The following is a 19,647-nucleotide window of genomic DNA, read 5'->3' on the forward strand; positions in this document are numbered from 1 at the left end:
CAGTTTTCTCTCGCTGATGCTGGCAGTGAAGTCCAAGTAGTAGAGCTTCCTGACATGGTGTTACAATGACACTGCACCTCTGGGGAATACAAAGAGGTGAGACTCCGGAGCTGGGGGGGATCCAACACAGCAAAAAGGGAGAAAAGGGGTTCACCAGCTTGCACCAGTGAGGAAAATAGTCCCTGTCTGCACCAGTCACCAGGAGAATGGCACCCTCCACGTATAGTCTGCTTTGTACCATTGGTGACAGGCTGGCTTTTTAATGGCAGAAAAGACTGTTCAGCCAATCAGAACAGCCAGTCAGCATTTATTAATTTTAATATTGTACACTTCTCAGGGCAGTTTTGTGCCAGCCCAGTTTCATCATCATCTCAACCTGGTGATGGAACTGAAGACTAAACCTGGAAGAAAAGGAGAGCTAGGAGAACCAACAAACAAGTGAAGTGCAGGCATTGGACACTGGAGGAATTCTTTTGTCAGGGAAGCCTGATATATTGTGCAGATACGCCGCACATACTTACACAATATTGCAAACAACTCCTGAGGATCTAAATGCCGTGCCCCCTTCCCCCAAGCAGTAGTGTTCTCCCTGGCCACTTTTATCTGGGCGCACCATCCTGCTCTTCTCAGTACCAGCCGGCTGTTTTTTTGGTGGTTACTGAAAAGTTAAGTCATGATACCGAGGCTGCCATAAACCTACAGCTTCATCCCACCCAGCTTAAAAATATTTCTGAGTAAAAAACTGTAGTTATTTACCTGGGGGGAGTAACTGGTCCCACAAAGAAGTAAAGTTCAGATGGGAAATTATTCTGTCACTGCTAGTGGAATCTGGCTGAGAAAAGTCTACACTGTACAGTATGTATACCTGAAACTAATAAGCAATATTCAGCACTGAACTCAGAAATTTTTTATACATCAAGTTCTTTATTTATATTTTTCAAGTTCTATATTTAATATTTTCATTTTAAAGTTGTGTAAAAAAAAAAAAGATAAAAAAACGGAAATACAAAAGTTATAAAATGAAATAACAGTTAAAAAGAAACTCATTAGGACACGCAGACATTCCATTGGTTGACAACATGTATAAAAATTTGTACTTTAATCACATGACCATAAAAAATTTTCCTGCAGAATAAATAAAGCTGATTATTATTTACATGGTTTAGGTATAAAAATGTATTGCCTCCTGAATGCAATGATACGAACTGTGCTGCAAGTTTAGAAAGTGGCAACATAAAATCAGAGAATTACTTGACCCTTGCCCTGTATTATTAAAACTACAAATCCCAGCAAGCCACATCCTTAATGGGTTCTAGTTCTTCACTAGCCAGATGTAAAGTAGTATAAAAAGCATTTATAATATTAGTTCTGTTAATTTGAGTTATCAACAGCTCACGTACCATTATTTTGATATATTCCAGATCATATCTATCTTTATATTATATATTATTCCTAACGCCGTCTTTCTGGAACTTCCTGTTTGGGAGGCACTCCCTGTGCACGTCATGCAATTTACTACTGCTATATACACCTATTGGAACACTGAAAGGTGCATAGCAGCTGTCAATCACTGTCTGTCTGGGAGGAGCAGAAATATGTGCTAATGAGGGTGGCTATAGGGAGCCCCTGCAAGGCATTAATGTCCCATTCCAGGCCAAAAACTTTTGAGATCTTACAGCAGAGGTGCAGAAGGAATACCAGCAACAAAAGTTAATTGGGGTATGGAAACAAAGGAGGGTTTATTAACACTGCAAAGGCCTACTTGTAAGGAAAGGTGAGAACCTTTGTCAGTCAGTATTTTTAAAATCACCTCATTTCTGGTCATTTTTAATGGCACAGAACAAGTTCTATAAACCACTATTTAATGTGCAGCGTTGCATAATTATGTTGGCGCTATAAATCCTGATTATTATTATTATTATTAATAATAATGCTCTAATAGACAGAGAGCACAAGTCCTAACCATTTCCGATGTGGTCCAGGGAAAACGGAACAAAGTACAAAATATAAAGTGCTTAAACCCTTGCCAACAGAGCAGACCTCACCTGAGATATGACAAGTCTGGCTGCTGCAGCTTAATATACTTTGCACCACTAAATAACCTCAAGCCATTCATTTGCACCTGGCTTCTGAAAGCCACTCGGCAAAATATTTTTCCATGGTGGAGCGAGCTTGCCAGTTGCCGACGTTAACAGTTGGGATGATTTTTTGAGGTTTGATGAACTGTACAAATCTCTTCATCTCCAGGTAGCTGCTGTGCTCACTGTATGGGATACCTGGTCAAAGAAGAAAATGGATTATTTTTTCTTAATATTATTCTTTTTAATAAAAGAGAAACCAAGATGGCAGAAACTTACCATACATGGTGATTTTGCCACGGATTTCAGGCATGATGTCAGCCACCGAGCCACGGCCCTCTGAGTAAGTCCACCCTGTGGGTTTAAAGGCAAGGACACGGTCGTACTTTCCAGAAAATTTATTGAGGTGAGCACTAAGACCCTGCGGGAAAAACAACAATTAATGTTATACTGGAATCACAAATTTATCCAGATATGAACAGTCTGCGATTTACCATAAGCAGTAATAAAAGCTCAATTGAGGTTTGCAAAAGTGCCCCGACACTGAATATTATATAAAGGTCCTATAGGTTTAAGAAGTAACATCATTGGCCATTGCTTTTCTATTATCCTCTTTCAGCTGCAGAGAGGACTGGTGATGTACACAAGGGAGCAGTGGCCTCTCTGATGCAGACTGACACACATTTCTGATACTTCACAGCTACAGCTCTCACCCTGGCATTGCCAATTGTCAGGTTCTAGCTGTGATGGCAGGAATGTAAGACCACTGTAGAGAGAGGCCATGTCATGCATATGGAAAGCAGCGATCTGCTTGGAGGTTTTTTTTTTAGCACAGGGATTTCATGATTTTAATCACCAAGTGTAGCAGAATCAATGTGCAGCACTACCACACAGAAAGCAGGGCTAGGTTATGTGCAAATTTATCCACTTCCTTATAGATAAAGCATATAGTTACAAACTTTACATAAAGGTTATAGAACAAAGGACTTAAATTACATTCCCATTAACGCATTTGTAATGTCCCGGCCAGACTTGCTTAATGTTTTCTGGGAACATCTTGTGTTTTAGACTATGTGGGCTTGGTGCAAGATATTCAATCTTCTCTCCACAATCATCAACACTAACTTGTCACCCAGGCAAGACTGTGCCCTCTAAAAAGCTGTTTACTTACATATAGCTGCTAGAACTGTCCTTGCTAAGGCCTAGAAAACCACTAATAATAATAATAATAATAATAATCCTGGTTCTGGATTGTTTGCACTATATGCTTTGTAAATTTTGTACGCACACTGCTTTTTTTTTTGTTTTACCTTTTAAATACCTTTAAATTTCTAATCAAAATATTGAAATATAAAGTCCCCCTTACCTTAAAGTTAACCTGCATCATGGGAAGGACATGCAGTGCAGTGCTGTGCCAGTCTGTGGTGACAATAGCACGGATCTCATCAGACTCCAGACATTGCATGGTTTTGTGTTTGTCTATAGACATGCACACCTTACAGCCGAGCACCTCAGCAATAGCTGCAGAGAGAGGACAGTCTAAGTACACACTTCGAAGATCATACTAAGAAAACTCAACAAAGGCAAAACCTTCTCACCCAGGAAGACTTTCTCCTTCCCGACTGAGTAAGTCCCACAAACCACCAGCGTGCGTGGATAAAGTGTCACCATCTCAAAAGCAGTATTTACAGCAAACTGTACTGCTTCCTGCTGCGGAGGGAAGGTGTACTCAGGACTGCAGTAGCTGTATTTTTGGAAACAAAATAAATACATACATATGTCGATTGTAAGGTCACAGTACATTTCACATAATCCAAGTTTCTGAAAGCTCTATGCATATTATTTCCCTAAATACTGAATGTTTAGGAAAGAAGTGGTATTCTACATTGCCTAAAGCAGATTTAAACTAATTCCAGGTTTGCTGGATCAGCTTTTCTGATGAAAGTGTATCCTCTCCAACCTTGGAGAGCTTTAATAAATGAGGCCCAGTGAGACTGGTGTCTCAGAAAAGTGCAAGAGCTTCCTAATAAGACATTGTTATTAATAACTTTTACAGCAGCAACATTTTTTCACAACACTTTGCAAAGAACACATCGTCATGTCATTAACCGTCCCTCAAAAGAGGCTGACAACCTAACGTCTAATCCTATGTCCTGCAGTCTAAAACATAATATCCCTGCAGATAATGTACCGACTGTGATTGGAACCCCAATGCTGCAAAGGTCATAGTGATAGCCACTGGGGCTGATTTATTAAAGCTGGGGAGGAAACACTCATCAGTGAAGCTGATCAAGCAAACCTGGAATGGATTTCTTAAAAGTAATTTGCTATTTGTTAGCAAATGTTTTAATTCTTGGACCAGATCCATTGCAGGATCACCCAGCTTCACTGACGAAAGTTTATCCTCTCCAGCCTTGAGAGCTTTAAAAAACAGGCTCACCGTGCCACCCAAATTTTAAAAAACTGTGTATTAATCTTTCAAACAAGACCATTCTTACGTGGTATCCAGATAAAGCGTGTGGATTTTCCGTCCAATAAGAGCCGGGTAACGCTCCATTGAAGTGTGTGCACGGAAATCTCCGGTGTGTAATACTGTGGTGCCATTCGGGAGAATGAAGAGAAGCAGCACCGCTCCAGGACAGCTGTACATGAAAAGGAGAATACAAGTAGGCATTAGACTATACAAAAAAAATATTTGATGCGTGTTTATATACATTATATGTATTACCAAAAATAAAAATATCTGCCAAGGCAAAACAAGGAAGTAAATGAAATGACAGTAACCCACAGCAACCAACAACATTGTATGTTCTGATGGATTTAAACAAACAGAAAAATCTTCATTGGTCAGTGTGGGCTATAAGGAACAACAAATAGCAGGGATGTAAGAGAGCTTTGATCAGCTGCTTTATATTAGTGTTGCTTAACCTTTTTAGGGGAAATAGTAATATTACTAATACAGCTATAGATGGAGTTTGTTATGCAGTGTGATCTCTCCTGATTTATGTATATTATAATCCTTTTTTCTATTTCGTTCCAGATATCATTCGGAGAGATTCAAGACCATCAGCATATGACCTTTTAGGCTTTGCAGTTTTTGTAAGTGTATCATTCCCTTAATGAAGGCTCACCAATTAACATTGCAGCAGCGTTGCAAAATTGCCGCTTGGCAAGAAATTTTTCAGTCCCCGACTGCAGTTCAGCGAGCGTTTATAGCCATCACACGTGCAACACAATTTACAATATTCATGGCATGTTTCTGGAAACAGCAGAAGGCCTGCCACCACCACCAATGAAAACGATGAACTCCTGGAGCAGGTGCTCACATAAAGCCAGGGAGAGTCTATCCAGAAGGCTGCACTGGAACTCAGCATCAACAAAAGCTTGATTCACATGATGCTTTGCAGAGTTAAAAAACTCTACCCATACAGACTTCACGATTTGCAATAGGTCAAGCAGAAGATAATGATGCTCATGTGGAAATGTGAACCACCTTCAGCTCAGGGAAAACTTATGGTTCAGGCATAGGTGAGTCTATCTTTCATCCTGCTAGTCGGGTTACCCAACATAACTGTTGAATTTGGTGAAAATCAAACCCAGCAGAAATCCTTGAGCATTAATGAGACTCTCCAAAGCTGGTGGTTTGGTGTACAATGTCTAGCGCTGGGCTGATTGGACCATTATTCCTCCGAACAGCTTTCGGTAACACGACCACTGTTACAGTTACATGTTATCAGAACAAGTACACACATTCTTCCCTCATACTTCTGCTCTTCCAGATCAGTGACAAAGTATGAGCCAGGCAGCTTGCATTTCTCATACAAATGTTAACAATTGCAGACTGAATATTTCCATAGTTACAAATTTCCTTTGATTTGGATTGCTGCTCTTAGATTTTTTTTCCCATTGCAAGAATCCTGGTTCTGCTCCTAAATGTCATCTTGCAGATTTGTTTGTGGCCCATTCACCTGTTCATTACTACTCGTGGTTAAATTACACGTTTATGATGCAGTGTTTTGTGATAATACATGTCAGCTTGTGGAGGGGCTATTCATTTCAAAGCCACCCCACACCCTAAGACAGTGGCCCCGAATTTATTAAAGCTCTCCAAGGCTGCAGAGGATACACTTTCATCAGTGAAGCTGGGTGATCCAGCAAACGTGGAATGGATCTCCTAAAAGTCATTAGCTATTGGTTAGCAAATGTTTTCAATTCTAGACCAAATCTATTCCAGGCTTGCTGGATCACTGAAAGTGTATACTCTCCAGCCTTGGCGAGAGTTAATAAATCAGGGCCACTGTTTCTCAACCAGGGTTCCTCCAGAGGTTAGTAGGGCAATTTGTGAATCTCAGAGATGAGTTGCATCTCAACTAGTATATTCTGACCTGTTCATATCCCTTCAGTTTTACAGACTAACAGTATGTGCAGTTTACTGGAGAAAATTCTAAACCACACATTCACTAGAATGATTGTAGTCATCTGTAGATACAACATGTCTGTTGTCAGATTCCTAGAAAACCATTTCCTTCCCAGCAGACATGTTCATATTATTTTTGAATAGTTACGTACTGGTTGGCATCTAGCAGGATAACTTTGACATTGTCCACTATGCACTCCGTATCCATAGGTAACGTGTTTATAAACTGCTTCTCCACCCGCAGCTTACTTGCCACCAGATTTCCTGTGATCTGAGACAAGAAAAATAAGTTACATGCTTTATAATCTATTAAAATATTTAAAGTGGAACTAAACTAAGGAAAAAAAAAAAAAGTCAGACTTACCTCTTTAATCCCACAGATCCATCGGGAGGTTTTTTTGGGTCCCATGACGTATCTGTCTTTGGGTGCCACCATTCTCTTCTGGGTTCTTCTTTGTACGTCACCTGCTTTTGCACTGCACAGGCATGAGATCAAGTGACGTGGATGGGGAAAAAGATTGCCGATCTCACTGTGCATGCTTCCTTTAGAAAGGGCTCCTTCTGCGCATGCCCAAGATTAGGGCATGTGCAGAAGGAGCAGCCAAGAGCCTCCCGGGATGCGTGACTGATCCCTGCACTCCCAATTAGTCTTAATCACTGTGGTGAACAAGACAAAAAGGGAAGATGCTGCACCCCTTCATCTTTGTAATTTATGGCAGATGTAGATAACTACAACGTATTAGTAATTATATTATGCAATCCATGTGTTTATCACCTTTCCCTATAAAAAGAAGCTTTTCTTTTGGCCACACATAAAACCCCATCTGTCTTTCTTCTCCTTTACCAATATATGTTACTTAAGGGGTGGCCACTGATTTAGATTGTATAATCAAGAGGGAAAGCCAAAACCATCCCTTATCCTCTTACATGATTTTTTCACCTACAGGTTTTTTTAGATTGAAAATGAGCAGCAGGCTGGCTCAGTGGTTAGCATGCTGGCACTTGCCACACTGGGTCCCAGGTTTGAATCTCTGCCAGGACACTATCTGCATGCATGCAGTTTGCAGGTTCTCCCTGTGTTTGTGTGGGTTTACTCCCACAAGCCAAAAAAACATGCAGTTAGGTTAATTGGCTTCCCCGTATAGAATGTATTAAATACATATGACTATAGATTGTGAGCCCTTTTGAGGGACAGCTAGTCACATGACAATGGACTTTGTACAGTGCTGCATAATATGTTGGCGTTATATAAATACTGTATAATAAGAATAAAAAAATGACATTTTGTAGAATCAGATATATTTATTACATTAAAAGACCCATCACAAACATTACCCACCTTGCTGCAGTAGATTGGATAACGGAATTTTTTGCTCAGCCCTCCGTAGTGATCGGAATGAAAGTGGGTGAGGAAGTATGCTGAACATCCTTCTATTGCTCCATACTGAAAAGCATCAACCACAAAACCTGTGCCTGAAAGACAAAAGGACAATGGAGCTCAAGTTATGACATTCAATAACAATTCTCTACTAAATCTAAGATAGATAGCTACACACAAAGTTACAAAATGTATTTCAGCTTCACATCAGCATATTACAGCAACCTAGCATAATGGTATCCATATTCCTTTAATTCATCACTTCACTAACCAGCTCCTGATCACTGACCAGAAGAGAATAGGAGATGGCAATGTAGCAGTATTGACACACCTTACACCCTAATTTTCTTGGGATAAATCTAGGTAGTTCGAAGACAATTTAGAGATAAAAAAAAAAAAAAAAAAAAAAGATTTAACTTTAAATAAAAGGGATGTCTATCTTTTCCTGTAAAGTAAGAATTTTGAGTTTAGGTCTGCTTGAAGTACCCAAGGTTCTATGCAGAGGTCTTCAATTCTGATATTAACTAATAGGAAGTTGCTCTGTATAGCATTCTCTTGCTGGATCAGAAAAGATGCAGCTTTTATTAAAATATTCCCTGGTGATCCTACAATGAAGGCATTGCTCAACCCAGAAATGTTTTTTAGCTGGGTGGAAAGAAATTGTAGGTGGGTGGCAGCCCCTGTATTGTGACCCAACTCTTCAGTAACCACCCAAAAACAGCCGGGTTACTGCTGGGTGGTGCGCCTGGGTAAAAGTGGCCAGGGAGAACACTGGAAGGCCTTTGTTCTGGCACTTTTTGTTACAAGGTGGCTTCACTTTTTCCCCTACTCTCAACAGTGCTGGCATGTGGGTTTCCAAAGAAGACTGAAAATGGCCGCTTCAACACAGGAATGATCTACCTGGAGAGTGGTTTATTATACCAAAAAAAATGTTTTTTGCTTAGGGCTTACATCTACTTTACAGTAAAATATATTTAAACTTAGCATTTGGATATGTGTCCAAGGTATTAAGGTTTTTAGAAATACCACAGGATGCCTATCACATTGTATTGCAATTTCAGAGCTTAATCTAAGATGTACCTTATCATTTGATGTGAATAACACTACAATACACTTTGTGGTCTGACACTCAAAATTGCCTCTATCATATATATATATATATATATTCTCCTTTCTTGGTTTTTGCTTTTTATAAGAGCCACAAAAACCATGTTTTGCTTATAACCTAATCGTGCAATGCTCCACTCACTATGGCACGTCGCATTAGAAAAAGACCATCTTGTATATTTGATGCGATTCCCAGCATGTTATATAAAAGTATAATATACATTATAAATTATATTTTCTTACACACACATTTAAAGCAAGGCAGTAAAAAAAAAAAAAAAATAGCTGAATATTCATTACATTTTTAGTACAAATCTTCACAGTTTTGGACTGCACAAGCAGATCACATTTCAGACATTTTTTTAAGCCTCAGTATAAAAGAATCACCTGGGATTTTCTTGTAGAAAGGACATTGTTTTCTTCCTTTATTCTCCTCTGCAGTGGAGTTCTTTCTGAATCTCTTCCTCTCTCTTTTCTGTGTCCCTGAAGGAGCAGTTCCTGAAACCACACTAGTGTTACCAGTCAGAGAATCCGCATCCCCCAGCGACCCTACAGCCTTCCTTTTTCGTTGTTGAGTCCCTGAAGGTGCTGGAATCCCCCCAAAGTTACCAGTCAGAGATTGTACGTCCCCAAGCAAGCCAATGGCTTTCCTCTTCCTGGGCTGTTTCTCCTCAATCTGGGAAGAACCCGTGTTTGGGCTTTGGGTTTTTAAAGGAATCTTTTCTTCTTTTTTCACAGGTTGAGACTTTGGTTTCAGGCCAAAGAAAACTCCAATATCCATTTGTTTCATTGCTTTAGATTGTGCAGCACTGCTGGATGGCATTTCTAATAGACTCTGGCTCAAGCCACTTTGTGACCTCTGTGTGGATTTCTGGGTACAAAACTCCTTCACTGCAGTTACAGGGTCCCTAAGAGGAGCTACAGAACAAACAAGTAACTCATCAGACTCTTTCTGAACACAACTTTCAGTTTCTTGCTTTGTTGCGGCCCATTCACCTGAGACAGGTGTGCTGCATTCAGACCAATTATCAAACTCAATGCTGCAATCAGCAACACATGCGCCTCCATCACCTTGTACAAATTCATTATTTACTGCACTTGTATTGTTACTTTTATTACTCCTAGTAGGAGATTGTGTTCCGCTTATTGTTATTAGGTGACTATTAGCAGGGAACTGTTTATTTGTATTCTCTAAACTGTCTGCTGGTGATTTATTAAAAAACAGTTTCTTAACCGGGCCTAACCGAGAGCTTCCATCGTCACTTTCACCATCTTCACTAAACAGCTCCTGATCACTGACCAGCGGGGAATAGGAGATGGCAGCGTCATTTATATCCTCCTGTGATAAACCCAATAAAGTAGCAGCATTGTGAGATAAACTTCCTGGTTTTTGGCTGAGGATTTCCTGGGATAAGGAGTTCTGGGACAATTTGGATGGTGAGGAGAGCCAAGCATCAAGCGAGGTTTGCTTCACTGATCCCTGAGAACTGGCAGGAGAATGTGACTGTGACGATTTAAAGTTCAGAGCTTTCTTAGAAAAAGTGGAGGAATTGCTTGCAGCTTGGGAAAGTTTTGTGTCATTCCTGCCATTAGGGGTACATGATTTGGCAGTGCCAGGAGAAGGCAGCTCGGGGGTACAGATCACAGGATATGGGGAGAGTTCAGCAGCCCTGCTCTGAGCCAGCAGGAAATGAGAGAATCGCTTGTAGTGAGAGGCAATGGTGGATGTGCAGGTCAGGCCGTCCGGGCATTCTGCAAAGGAAAAACAAAAATCTGTAATCAACAACAGTGTTCTCCCCGGCCCCTTGTAGCTGGGCACACCACCCGGCACTTTTCAGTAACCACCTGGCTGTTTTTGGGTGGTTACTGAAGAGTTGGGTCACAATACAGGGGCTGCCACCCACCTACAATTTCCTCCCACCCAGCCTAAAAAATGCCCGGGTTAAACACTGAACAATGTGACGTTTAAAGTGCAAACAAGAGAATTCCCAAAGTGAAAATTCAGCCATTCCCCTGACCAGTCTTCATCTTTCTTTGCTGCAAGATAAAGATATGAGAAATCAGTTTGACTTGTACCTGTCTCTGCCAACGACGGGGAATCCAAACATTCACTGACATGCCACCGAGGTGTTTGCACCAACAAAATGGAGAATGGCATCTGACAGCTGGGACAATATCCGCTGTGCTTGGCTTTGGGGGTTGAAGGGCTGGCATCCTCAGAAGTCCTCTTGGGCGCAGACAGGTCCTCCCTGCCGGTCCCTGACATTGTTGGGCTGGTAACGATAACATTCTTGCCGGGTGATTTATTTTTCTTGGCACTTGTAGTGTTCCTTGTTTTCTTAGCAGCTTTTCTCTTGGCATTGACTGGCACCTTTTGTGTTTCTTTATGGCATCCTGCTTGCTCTACATTCCGGTCTGACGCTTTGTTCTTCCTGATGGGTTTGTATCCCCAAATTTCATCTTCGTTATCTGACATTTTTTTTTTTACTGAAAAGAGAGAAACAGAGAAAATTGTTTTAAACTAAAATATGGAAGAGATATTTGGACTGAGCCAGGATGGCTGCCAATTTGTGCCATATGTAGATGGCACTGCAAGTCCCCTGACAGCCCCCAGCCTTGGTCAGAGCCCCCCCCATTCCTTACGGCTCCCACCATTGGCCCTGAGTGCCCAGTCCCATGAGAGTTCCCAGTCCAGGGCAGAATCCCCGTTCCCTACAGCTCCCAGCCCTGGCCCTGAGTGTCCACTCCCATGACTCTTGGCATCCTTTGGTTCTCCCAATTTTGCTGACAGCCCCCATCCCTAGCTCATATGCCCCTTTGTCTCATAAAAATCCCCACCCTTGGGTCTCCTAGGTCTATGGATGCCTCTGTCCCTGAGTACCTCAGTCCTCAAATTAGTGCCCAACCCTGAGGGCCCCTCCAGTCGCATAACAGTACCGACCCATCTGTATTAGCTCCTACCTCTGTCCCTAGGCCCCCAGTATAATGACAGCCCCCCCTGGCCTCTGGTTACTTGGCAGCCTCACCCCTGAGCATCCCAGTTCCAAACCAGTCCCTAGGGCCCCTAAACCCACTATGCCCAGGTTCTCAACAATGGCCCCCTAATAAAATAAAAATCCATACCCATAAGGCTCCAAGTGCCATGACAGTCCCACTCCTGGTCCCCTAGTTACCTAAAAAACCCACCCCTGAGAACCCTAGTTTCATACTAGTCCTACCCCTGGCCCCTAAACCCACTATGTCCATAACAGTCCTCAACAATGAACCCCTAATCCCATGACAACCCTTAACCCTGTCCCCTGAACCCCACACTCTGAGTCTCCTGATCCCATGGCAACCCTACTCCTAAAACGCCAATTGCCATGACAGATCCACCCCTGAGCTTCCAAGTTTCATAACAGCCCCACCCCATCCCCTAAACCCCCTATGTCCAAGACATCCCCCAACAATGGCCCCCTATTCTCATGATAGTGCCATAAAAGCCCCACCCCTGAGCACTCTAGTTTCATAACAGTCCCCACCCTTAACCCCTGAACCCACAATTTCTTTACCAGTTCTTAACAATGGGGACTCTACCCCTGTCCCCTGAACCCCTTAGCCCCACATTCTGAGCCCTGGGACCCCTAATTAATTAAGAGGCCAAAACCTGAGGACCCCAGTTTTATACCAGCCCTAAACCCACTAGGAGAATACAATGCCCAACAATGCCCCCCCCCCCCCAATCCCATCCACTACCCCTAAAACGCCTAGTGCCATGACAGTCCCCACCCCCATCCCCTAAACCCACAATTTCCCCAAATCCCATGACAACCTCTACCTCTGTCCCGTGAGCCCCACACTTTGAGCCCCCTAAGCCCATGGATATCCTACCCCTAAAACTCTTAGTGCCATGACAGCCCCACCCCTGGCCCTGAGCCCCTTGTTACTTAACAGCCCCACCCCTGAGCTCCCCACTTTCATGACAGCCCCACCCCTGAGCATCCCACTTTCATGACAGCCCCACCCCTGAGCACCCCGCTTTCATAATAGCCCCACCCCCTGAGCACCCCACCTTCATACCAGTCCCCACCCCGGCCCATCAACTCACTGTGTCCAAGACAGTCCATAACAATGGCCCCCTATTTCCACGACACCCCCACCCCCCTATTTCCCTGCCCCCTCCCCGGTATATTTACCTTCCTCCTATCTCCTCTCATCCTGCGCGCCCATTCCCAGCCGCCTGCACATTCCGGGCCGCACTTTCCTCCCCCTCATACACCGGGTAACCGGCCTCATTCTAAAAAATAATCCCCACAATATAAAATCTGACCTGGAATTCGGGTGTATTATTATAGTTGTGAAAAAATCTTACATAATCGTATTTTAGCGAAACAAAACCGTGGCGAATCTACAATAATGAATAGGAGTCCGGTGTGAGGTAAATCCGGCGACATATCACTGCTCGCATTTTCCGCTGTGTGGGTAAAGTGTAAATTATCACACCCGGATTATTATGTCATCATTGCGGGTCACCCAGGATACACAGACATTAGTTACTGTGACAAATATACTTTATTAGATTTTTGTTTTTTTCCTGTTGTGGTGAAAGTGCGGCCTGGAAAGTGAAGAGCTGAGCCCGGCACAGAGGGTGTAGCAAGATGGCGGCGCGCGGCCTGCAGAGAATTCACCAATCACAGAGCCCGCTGGAGGGCGCCCTACTGGAGGCAGAGAGTGAGGGGGAGAAGGAAAGGCGGGTGCTGGAGTACCTGAGGGAGGTGAATGGCTGGGCTGAGGAGCTGACAATCCCTGACTTCTCTCCAGGTACCCAAGGGCCCCACATACCAACTCTGTACACTACAGGGGCTCCACATACTAAGTCTGTACACTGCAGTGGCCCAACATACCAGTTTTGTACACTACAGGGGCCCCACCTGCCAGCTATGTACACTACAGGGGCCCCACATGCCAGCTGTGATCACTACAAGGGCCCCGAATGCCCACTGTGTACACTACAGGATTCCTCCCAATTGTCCATCCCAATTGTCCTACGTGGAACCATCACAAAAGTTCTTGGGTTGTCACAGTAGCCCTGTATGATACAAATTGTCCATAACCTCAACTCTATATGCTACAGGAGGCCATCATAGTGGCCCCATACAGTACAGGAGCCAATCATGGCGGCTTTATACAGTACAGGAGCCTATCATGGCGACCCTTTACAGGGCAGGATGCCCATTGTGATGGCTCCATATAGTACAGGAGCCCATCATGGTGGTTCTATGTAGTACAGGAAGTCCATCATAGCGGCTCTATTTAGTACAGGGGGTCCATTATGGTGGCTCTATATAGTACAGGAGGCCCATCATGGCAGCCCTATACAGTACAGAGCCTATCATGGCGACCCTTTACAGGGCAGGAGGCCCATTGTGATGGCTCGATATAGTACAGGAGGCCCATCATGGCAGCCTTTACAGTACAAGAGGCCCATCATGGCAGCCTTATACAGTACAGGAGCTCATCATGGAAGCTCCAGAGGCTTCTGAATATCCCCATTGAGTATATCATCATAACTTCCCCAACACTGTACAAGAAACAAATCAACCCCCCCCCCCCCCCCAACCTTCATAGGGGAGAGGAACTACAAATCCAACCCTTCTCTGCCCTAATGCTAAATACTGGGGGATAACTGAAACTCGAAATTAAGCCAAATGACACAAGTATGGAAATATTGATTTCTTCTTATTGGTTTGTCTTTATATTTTCCCTTTTTTAGGCTTAGAATGGCTGAACACGAAAGGCTCCATCTCTCTCCACAAAGAGCTAAGTGGAAAAATTGTTATTTTGGATTTCTTCACCTATTGCTGCATCAACTGTATGCACATCCTCCCCGACCTGCACGAGTTGGAGCAGCGGTACCGAGACACAGGTATCCTATACACATCTGGAGAGATGGAATTATTATTAATAATAAACAGTATTTATAAAGCACCAACATATTACACGGCGCTGTACATTCAATTATTAATGTCTTTATTATCTGTAGGTTTTGGGTTCACATCTATATGAGACTCAGATATTTTATGTTCCCCTAGGCCACATATATTTGCTGCCCCCCAACTAATAATACATAAAGCACATGAAAAGCTGAAGAACTAAAGAAAAGGAAAGAGAAAGGTTATGAGTGAGTGGAGAAGGATATAGGGAGGTGAGAGACAGGGAAGAAAATGGGTGAAAGAGAGGGAGGGAAAGGGAAGGGGTAAACAAGGAGAGGTAGAGAAAGAAAGGAAGATGAAGGGGTGAGAGAGAAGAAAGAGGGAATAGGACGAGAGAGACATAAGGAAGAGAGTGAAGGGGGAGTAGCAGGGTGAGAGGGGTGGAGAAAGATAGGGCAAGAGAGAAAGAGACATACAAGGGGATGGGGAGAGACAGGGAAGGAAAGTTGGGAGGAGAGATAGAGTGAAGAAGGAGTAAAAAAAGAGGTACAGAGATTTAGAATGAAGGGGAGTTAGGGAGGGGGAGTAGAGAGAAAGAGACATACAACAGAGGGGAGATAGCAGAGTGAGTGGGAGGGGGATGGGGGGAGATAAACCGAGAGGGTAAGAGAAGAGTGGGCAAGATGAGAGGTGAGAGAGAGAATGGAAGAGAGGACAGAGGAAAAGACTGGGAGAGAGAGGGGAGAGGTAAGAAAATGAGATAGAGGGGATAAAAGAAGCTAAAGAGAGATACAAGGGAAGGGAGATGACAGAGTGAGTGGGAGGGAGAGATGGGGAGGGAAGAGACAAAGAAGAAATAGGAGAGAGAGAGAGGGGGAGAAAATTGGTAAACGGAGAGAGAGAAGAGAGTGGTAGAGTACAGAATGACAAGGCGAGTGGAAAGAAGGGGAGAGGAGAAACTGAGACGAAGTGGGGAGACTGTGAGAGGGAGAGGGGAAGAGAAAATGAGAGGAGAGCAAGGGATAGAAAGGAGGGAGAACTAAGAGAATGAAGGGGGAGAGGCAGGGAGGGAGGAGTGGAGAGAGAAAGAGACATACAAGGGAAGGGAGAGAGGGTGAGGGAGAGACAGGGCAGAAAAGGGGTGAGATATACAAAGAGAGTGAATGGGGAGAGGGGAAAAATAGGAGAGAAAGTTAAGGAGGGGGTGATGAAAGAGAGACATGCAACAGAAAGGAAATGGCAGTCTAAGTGGGAGGCTGAGGGCAGAGAGTAAGAGGGGGGAAATAAACAGAGTAAGAGAAGAGTACATGAGATAGAGAGGGGAGACCGAGGAACAGACTGGGGGAGAGAAGAAGAGAGAGGAAGAGTAGAGAATGAGAGAGAAGGGGGGAAAAGGGAGAGGAAGATGTGGAGAGAAGAATGGAGAGCGTGAGAGGGGGGCGAAGAGAGAGAAGGGGAGAAAGAAAAGATGGAGGAGAGAAGGAATAGAAAGGAGAGAAGTAAGAGAGTGATGGGGGGAGGACAGAGCGGAGAGGTAAGTAGAGAAAGGGGGTTAATAAAAAGGAAGAATGTAATGGGGAGCTATACCTTCAGTATAAATGTCACCCAGCACAGATCTCTGCACTCTGTGTGATCTCAGTATAATAATTTTAGCTTTCTGCTCCCTGTTACTGTAGAGCTGTCCAGCCAGCAGCAGCAGGTTCCACATAAGATGTTGTCTAGTCATGATGCCCTATCCCATGACCATGTGGATAATCTGGCCTTGCCTATAAAAAAATAAAGTTTTGACCGAGCAATGGTTGTGGTATTAGGGAGGCATTAAATCACATGACCATAAACAGCATAGCATGGGGGTTTGGAAAATGTACAAACTTTAGACGTTTATTTCTATCATTTTTACAGATGGCCTTGTCATTATCGGAGTGCATTCTGCTAAATTTCCCAATGAACGAGTTCTGGAGAATATTAAGAGCGCTGTTCTTCGATATAACATCACCCACCCCGTTGTGAACGATGCGGATGCTGCCTTGTGGCAGGAACTAGAAGTGTCCTGTTGGCCCACGCTCGTAATATTGGGTCCTCAAGGAAATCTTCTGTTCTGTTTAATTGGAGAAGGAAACAAAGAGAACCTGTTCCTTTTCACCTCAATGGCCTTAAAATTCTACAAAGAGAGGGATGAGATCAACTCAAATCAGATCCCCCTTCAACTCTACAGGGATTCATTGCCAGCTTCTCCATTACTGTTCCCAGGCAAGGTGGCCATAGACTCATCAGGGGAAAGGCTTGTGATTGCAGACACAGGTCATCACAGAATTCTGGTTGTGTCCAAAGAAGGGAAGGTGCTTCATACCGTCGGAGGTGAGAGCCTAATTAATTTTATAGAGTTAATGTTTCAAAGCCATCATCACAGTTGGACCTTTCCAACCTTCTCATCACCTTTTCTACAAATGGAATAGTTTTTTGTTTCATATTTACCACACAAATTAAGTCACAAAAATACTGACATACAGCTGGAGATTAACAGAGGAAGTGACTGGTGTGAAATACAAAACCTTAACTGATTTTTCAGTTTCATCATGAAAACAAAAAGTGCAAAGTCTTAACAAGTTTTCTTGTCAGGGTTGTGGAGTCCGAAGCCATTATTGTGTCGCTGTACCCGGACTCCAACTAGACAGCCTTGTTTTTTTTAGAAAGCAGCAATCACTTGTCCCCTGCCAACATGCCGCAGAGAAAGACCCTTGGTCTCTGTGTGGAAGCAGTGGTCTCCCTGCAAGGATCTTTTTTTTGATTATTCCAGATTTTTATTAGACAGGCGACAAATGATCGTAAAGTAAGTGATGGGAGAGAGCGCAGTGGGGTGCCGCTCCGTCATTCTCCCCCCTCCTTTCTTCATAGAGCAGAATGGCGCAGTATGAATGGGGCTCGTTCATGCATCGTGCAGCCTTTTTTTTTTTGTGGGGGGGGGGGTAGATGAGATAGGACCATAATTATTTATTTCTATTCCATTCTATGAACACTGGAGAGAAAATAATCATAAACAGACAAGAATGCAACATTCGGCTTAAGATGCTGCGTGACAACCATAATATTTCTAGAAGATAAATATTGATAGCATGAATGTGTGGAGTACCAAGATTCACCCATCATGTCGGGCAGGGGTGTCAAACTTTCTGGCCCACGAGGTCATTTTGTTTGGCCCCCCAAGGATTTGGGAAAATGAATGGCATTTGGCCCGCCTGCCCATCAATGCCTTCTGCAGCGAGTGATGCCGCTACCACAACTCACGGCATCACTCGCGTCTACAGAGTTCTAAAGAACTCCAGTCCTGGCATCACTCGCGTCTTGCGTCTATGGAACAGCTATCTGCCTATGAAAATCCACATTGGGAGAAATACAGTTACTCAGATCTGCAGGAAACAAAAAATAAAGTACAAGCTAATCATCTGTGTGAAATGTGTGAAACCATCAAAAAAAGAATGTCACTCTTTTCTGTCTCTTTTTTAAAAATCTTTCTTTTCCTTTTCCAACAAGAGTTTGGAAGATATCAGATATGATCACATAATTTATACATGTGTAACATTCATTTATATTACTTGGTGTCGATTGTTAAAATTCATGCCATTTTATTCAAATCTATTCAAGAACTGTATCTAACGGCCAATAAGTGCTTGCATTCCATTATCAAGTATTTTCTTGTTCCAGATTGCATGTTAAGCAATACCTCTTTGTTTCCAGATAAAAATGTTTTATATTTAATTCAAAAGAATTACTTCCTATTTTTCAAATATATTCAAGTTTGGCCCTTGACTTGGTCTGGGTTTTTAATTTTGGCCCTCTGTGTATTTGAGTTTGGCACCTCTGCTGTAAGGGAAGCAGATCAAAACTAAAACTCAAAACTCCCAGACCTTTAACCCTCATTATTGCAGAGTACACCATACTACTCCTAAAAACAAACCAGATATCTGTGAACCAGGCTGAGGAGTTGCGCACGTCATGTGAAAGCTCCTCCATATAGAAGAGGTCATCCTCCAGAGCCATTCATCTAAGGAGGGCCCCTGCAGGGATTTGACATCCTCTTGCTAGGTCAGAGCCAGAAAATGTCCAATCAGCAGAGAGTACAAACGTTCCCCCCATACAGAAGATACTGGGTGTATGATGAACATTGAGCATTTTCAATGTTAAAAGGATATACCACTCTAAAGTTTTTTTTTCTAGAACTAAAGGTTTTCATGCCCCCCCCCCCATTTCTTTTGCCATTGTATCTGATACAGACCTTTTCTCCCACCAATACATGGTATTATTTTAAATGACCCTGCTTACAATTATTTAAAACGGTAACAATTGCAAGCTTTGTGTTTTTGTTGTTCTTTCTTAGGACATTAGGTGCTAGCGGTCTACACTCACTTCTGCCTTTGTTGTCTCGCATAGGTGTTGAAAGCGGACGGAAAGATGGACGATTCTCAGAATGCTCCTTTAATTCCCCCCAAGGAGTGGCTATTGATGGCAATAATATTTATGTAGCCGACACCGAGAACCATCTGATCAGGAAGGTAAAAAGTCTTGTTCTTAGATGTGGGGAATTATAAGATACACTGTCCATTCTCTGACCAATTATTCACCTTTATGCATATCAGCCCTGTGCAGAAGTAGTAGCAGCGGTACCCTTTTTCCCTGGTGGTACCTACCTTGGTCCCTGTGCGGAAGCAGTGGTACCTACCTTGGTCCCTGCGCAGAAGCAGTGGTACCTACCTTGGT

The 19,647-nt window shown here is 43.2% G+C and overlaps 2 protein-coding genes across 2 annotated transcripts in view; one reads left to right on the plus strand and one right to left on the minus strand.

The window, feature by feature from the left end:
• Positions 1–904: 904 nt before the first annotated feature.
• Positions 905–13,354, minus strand: DCLRE1A (DNA cross-link repair 1A). The gene is made up of 10 exons (XM_072425059.1): positions 13,156–13,354; positions 11,057–11,467; positions 9,368–10,732; positions 7,835–7,968; positions 6,648–6,766; positions 4,577–4,720; positions 3,677–3,822; positions 3,445–3,599; positions 2,358–2,499; positions 905–2,276 (listed from the first exon to the last, which is right to left on the minus strand). Exons 2-10 carry the CDS (start codon positions 11,454–11,456, stop codon positions 2,113–2,115), a joined length of 2,769 nt encoding a protein of 922 aa, XP_072281160.1. The 5' UTR covers positions 11,457–11,467; positions 13,156–13,354; the 3' UTR covers positions 905–2,112.
• A 133-nt stretch (positions 13,355–13,487) lies between these two features.
• Positions 13,488–19,647, plus strand: part of NHLRC2 (NHL repeat containing 2) — a gene marked incomplete in the record, with an annotated part of 19,432 nt that continues 13,272 nt past the window's right edge. The window contains 4 exon segments of the mRNA XM_072425060.1: positions 13,488–13,780; positions 14,733–14,885; positions 16,795–17,250; positions 19,321–19,442. Coding sequence (XP_072281161.1) covers positions 13,618–13,780; positions 14,733–14,885; positions 16,795–17,250; positions 19,321–19,442 — 894 coding nt within the window.

Source organism: Pyxicephalus adspersus, chromosome 10, assembly GCF_032062135.1.
Source record: "Pyxicephalus adspersus chromosome 10, UCB_Pads_2.0, whole genome shotgun sequence".
Taxonomy (NCBI): Eukaryota; Metazoa; Chordata; class Amphibia; order Anura; family Pyxicephalidae; genus Pyxicephalus; species Pyxicephalus adspersus.

Coding starts and splice junctions, on each gene's coding strand:
- DCLRE1A (XM_072425059.1), bottom strand. CDS start 11,456: ATGTCAGATAACGAAGATGAAATTTGGGGATACAAACCCATCAGGAAG. Junction 4,721..6,647: donor ATCCTGCTAGATGCCAACCA/GTACGTAACTAT, acceptor TTTCATGTACAG/CTGTCCTGGAGCGGTGCTGC. Junction 3,823..4,576: donor ACGCTTTATCTGGATACCAC/GTAAGAATGGTC, acceptor CCAAAAATACAG/CTACTGCAGTCCTGAGTACA.